Raw genomic sequence first — 5,331 nt, 5'->3', positions numbered from 1 at the left:
GTCAAAACCAAAAAGAAGATTAAATAAGTAGAAGCGAACTAATTAAAAGAAGATTAAAAGAAAGCAATATAAGCTATGGAAATAAATTGCTGAGGAATGGAGGAATTCTTTTAAAAATTAAACAAGCTCAAAGTTAGTGTTGTTCATTCAGGAACGATCAAGAAAGAAGAGGAGAACAGTGAGAATTAAAAGATTAGGAAAGAAAAATTTGTTTGGAAAAACGAAAAAGACGGTTGAAGTCAAAATTTGACAGATAACTAAATATAATAGTAAAATAGTCAGGTTAGTAAAATAACTATTTGAATTGTTAAAAAAGGAAATAAGTTGTAGGAGCCATAAAGGTGATTCAGGCAGTTGCAGCCATCAGAGTTGTAGAAGAGAGTGAAGGAGGAACAAGTCAACAGATGAGAGATCAAGTGGACAAGAGGAAGGAGGATAGACAGGAGAGAGATTACAGAAAGGAAAGTACTACTGAAGAAACCGTGGACAGAGAAGGACAGTAAAAGTGTAGATTTAGGTAATAAGAAACTATGAAGATATTAGAAATAAGGAATCGCAGGTTAGATAAGGGAATTAGTGAGAATTTATAAATTTATAATCTATTGTTTCAATATATATGTTTCAGTCGAGATTACAACAATACTATTTTACTTTTTAAACAAAATTAATTAAATATTAAAACATTTTTTTTAATAATTAATTTCACTACGTTTAGAACCGACTACTGAGATAAGTCATCATGTTCTATTAAAATTTTCAGAAAATAAAATTATTAATCTAATTATCATTAAAATTATTAAATTTAAAATATAATTCAACTCGAGATCAAGAATAATCTTTTAAAATTAAATTTACATTTTTTGAAATCCAAAATCAAACTCAGTGACATCTAATAGAAGCTAGCCTGGTAAGTAAAGATTTAAGCATTTACCGTTTCATATTTTCATGGTTCTACTTTTTATATCCGCTTCTGTGGAGTGAGTAGTACAGAAAAAGTATTTAGGTAAATTAAAATTAAACAGTGGACTTTAGACCCAATAAAAACGGAAATGAACATGAAGGAGGGACCTACAAGTTTTAATAGCTGGTTCGCCCCCCACAAAACTTAGCCCGATAACAACAAGAGCAGGTCAAAGATGCTCCTACCTAAGGAAGCGAAAGGTAATTCTGGAACTGGCAATGACCAGGTAGGCCACGGCATAAGAACCCGAAAAATCATCATACAGTAAAATGAAACAGTTTAAACATGCAAACATTCAAATATTACAATATTATTGTAGATAAATAAAAAGTTTGTGAAAACGATATCTCTTAATTAGTTCACGTACTTTATGGTCTCATTTATTTATCTTAAGACTACAAACAGCTCGTTTCTAAATTAATTTTTTTAATTTACTTTCCTCTAATGAACAATTTCTCTTAAGGCCAAGCACTATGCGTGATATATCTAAGTAAATTAACATGACATGTTAATACAAATGATATTTTTAAGAATGAATTTAATTAACTTGGTTCATGAAGAGACACGAACAGGGCTCTTCGGTAGAGCGACTAATAGAATTCAGACATTCATATCGGGACTCAAGCAAATATTGGTCGCTTGGCACTATCAAGATAACTACACCAGGAATTATTAATCTAATCGATATGTATGGTATGTTACTGGAGAGCGTGCAGCACTATGTGCAGGTAAATATATTTCTCTTTATATAATTTATCTTGTTAGTTCTACTTGATATTTATGTACCGATAATAGACATACAGTAGTTACAGCTAGAGAATAGTGTGTTATACAAACAGATAGCAAGGATCTAAGAGATTTTTTTAATCCCCAGGGTCAAGTTAGTTGGTGACATTCATTCTAGGATTCAAAAATCACTTTGATCCTGAGATACACATGTTACGAGTATTTTTGCACTCCGTGGCCTGAAATAACCAAAAGTGTTAATTATAATTATTTTAGATACTAGTTTGACATCTCACAAAAAGCAAATATATAGGGTGTTTCAAAAATCCTGCGTCTAGGTTAAGAGCGTGACACAGTATGTTAAAATAATAGTAGTTATTTAAGGATTCTTTTATCGAAATATCTGTTCCTTTCAAGATAGAGTTTGTCAAAGTTCAACTTTTTAATTTAACTTTTTTATGTTGTTTAATTTAATTAATATCAGCCTCATGGTTGGCACATGCTCTACGTAGCTTAAGCTCTACTGTGATAATTAGAGAAAATTTCAACAGCTAGTAGGCAGTTTACCTAAATAACTTCAACTATTAATTTAAGTCACGTGAACGACGTTCATGTTGGTGTGAAAGATCTAGAAGATGCCTTTAAAAAACTAAAACCCAAAAATCATCTGGTCCAGATGGTATACCCTGAAATATTATATTTAAAGCTTGTAGAGAGAGCTCCTATTATATCCTTTATTAATAATAATTTATCAAAAGGTCTTACATTGTGGTACATTTCCAAGGGTTTTTAAAATAGCTAGAGTAACTCCAATAAGTAAAAAAGATGATAAGTATTTGGTCACTAATTATAGGCCTATAACGATTTTAAATTGTACTGCGAAAATTTTTGAATTTATACTTTATGAAAAAATAGATGGCTTCGTAAAAAAATATTATTTCTCCACAATAGCATGGCTTTTTTTATGTAGATCAATAGAGACAAACTAGGCTTCTCTTGTTAATAGAATTAATTTGGTTTTTGAGGAAGGACAACAAGTTGACACCACAGACTTTGACAAAGCCTTTGATCGTATAAATTATGATATATTATTGTCTAAATTATCAGTCGGTTTAAGTGAACATATGATAAAATTATTCTCATCATATTTACAGCATAGGAAACAATTCGTTTGTTATGTTTTTTTATGCTATATATGAATAAAGAATATTATTATTATTATAAAGGTACTGATGCACAGATATTCTCGGTTGGGTCTGGTGTACCTCAAGGTTCCAATTTGAGGCCATTACTTTTCTTAATATTAGGCGAACTATACCTGATCACTGGATACGAGCCACGAAAATAATATTTAATACAAATACTAAAACATTGATTAACAGTATATGTGAAATTGTTAATAAACACCACGATAGAATATCAATAGGCATTTTTGATACTTTCTTGGTCAAGTTTCGGAAAGCCATTTCTAATACGGATTTTTCTTGAGAGATATTCCCGGTTTGGTTCTGACTAAGTAATCCCTAATATCTTTATTATTGTGGTGTTAGTTTTATAATAATTAGAAACATGTAATTATGTTCCTATAACCTATTTGTTTCTTTCTTATAAAATAAAATAAAACTTTTTTTGCCTTAGTGACTAATGCTAATGTTGATGAATCGTTTGAAAGTTTATAAAGAACTATTTAAAAATGGTACTCTTTATACAAGTCGCTAAATAGAACCCTTTGGCTGTAAATGGAAAATAAGTTATTATTATTACGTTTCAAATAATGTCAAAGGTATTTTTTGTATCAATTCAATTTTTAAGACGATATTCCTAATAAATTTCATCGGTATATTTTTAATTAAAAAATGGCCTATGATTTCTCAAATGTGGGATATCGTGATATGTATGTCTGTCGTGGAAGATCAAATCGCTCGACGATATAATTGGATTCAAGAAGAAATATTCCTCAATCTCAAACATTTTCGAACCTTCAATGAACTTGAATGTGGAACTTTTAATGGTTTTGACGAAAGTATAAGACATCCCAAAACTGTTAGGTCTGTGGAGCAAGAAAGAAGAGTTCTTAATATGATTGAAGAAAACCCAAGCACTAGTCTAGAAAAACTGATGTTGAAGTAGGAATACTTCATTCTTGGAGAGTACTTCCCAATGCAAACACTGTAGGCTCTTTATGAAGATGATCAGCCAAGGCTATTGGAAATGTATCATCGCATCTTAGAAAAATAACAGGACATCAACCAAGTGATTAACCTCATATTGTTTACTGATGAAGCAGGATTTACTGGTAACGGAATTTATATAATACGCTACACATCTGCATATGAAAATCAACACACGATTATTGAAACAAAGCATCAGCGTAAATTTTCTATTAAACTGTGGGCCTTATGGGCCTTAAACTTTTTGATGGGCCATTAAATGGCAATTTATTCCTATATGTTCTTCAAAATTAACTTGCTCTTTATCTATAAGATGTTCCTTTGAACATAAGAACAAACATGTAGATGTTTCAACACAGCGCACCACCACACTTCAATGTTGCTGTTCGCTCACATCTGAATTCGATATTTCCGCATTGATGGATACAACGAAACGGACATATAATATGAGCACCTCGATCACCAGATTTAAAATCTAAGTATTCCTCCTTCTGGGGTCACTTAAAATAATTAGTTTATACCACGCCGAGCGATGGACGATATCGAAGTTCTCCAATTAAAAATAATATAGGGGTGACAAATTATTAGGCGGTGATTTTCACTAATTACTATTATTTTACCATGTCGAATCAGCCCCTTAAGTTGTATGATGTTATTTTAGAAACACCCTGTAGATGTCCTGTAACCATATACTGTCAAGTTGTAAAACAATAAAATATTTTCTAAAGCGAATGAGAGGAAAGGCTACCATTTGAATTACGTTAGTAAATGTTTCATTGTTCTTTTGTTTATGAATAAATTTTAATCCCCGATTAACTAAATGCAATTAGAGAAATTAGAGAATAAAACAGTTCTTTCCAAGTGCAAATATAGGTAGTTATGTTTCAAGATCAGAAAGTGGTACTTTGCAAGACGAGCATGAAGATATTAGGACTGAAAAAGATGAGAAGTTTCTAAATACTTTTTCTGACTGCGGCGCTTACAATACTTTTTGTGCAGCCGCTAATAATAAATTGATATTATAACATTTATTGGCCATAAATTTATATTAAAAATATATGTCGAAAGTGCAGTTATGTAAAGTACAGTAAGTTATTAAATATTTACATGGCATGGTCAATTTAGAAATCATAGTATTTGTGTTATCAATAATATTGGCTTCTTTCTGGAAGTTGTGGGTCGATTTTGTTTATTTTCTACAGGGTGGGCCACCAGTAACGCCTCGGTCGCTAGTGACCAAACGGCAAATGTTACAGAAACCTGTTTAGGTGGGTATGTGTAGGTTGATTACGGCTACATTTTAAAAATATTTTGAAATATACAGGGTGTCCAGGAAAAGCGTACCATATCAAAGTTATGTTTTTTTAAATGAAACACCCTATAATTTACTGCATTTTTGAAAGCATCGTAAAAAAATAGGTGAAATTTATTAAAGGTTCTGCATACCTAGGACTTACAGTTTGTGAGATATTT

General features: G+C 31.2%; 1 protein-coding gene across 1 annotated transcript in view; it reads left to right on the top strand.

The window, feature by feature from the left end:
- Positions 1-1,647: 1,647 nt before the first annotated feature.
- LOC108904374 (soluble guanylate cyclase 89Db-like) overlaps positions 1,648-5,331 on the top strand; it is a 17,989-nt gene continuing 14,305 nt past the window's right edge. The window contains exon 1 of the mRNA XM_023455507.1: positions 1,648-1,689. Coding sequence (XP_023311275.1) covers positions 1,648-1,689 — 42 coding nt within the window. The remainder of the gene's footprint in view (positions 1,690-5,331) is intronic.

Source organism: Anoplophora glabripennis, unplaced genomic scaffold (assembly GCF_000390285.2).
Source record: "Anoplophora glabripennis isolate ALB-LARVAE unplaced genomic scaffold, Agla_2.0 scaffold115, whole genome shotgun sequence".
Classification (NCBI taxonomy): Eukaryota; Metazoa; Arthropoda; class Insecta; order Coleoptera; family Cerambycidae; genus Anoplophora; species Anoplophora glabripennis.
Note: the sequence above shows the minus strand (reverse complement) of the source record. Positions and strands in the feature narration are given on the sequence as shown.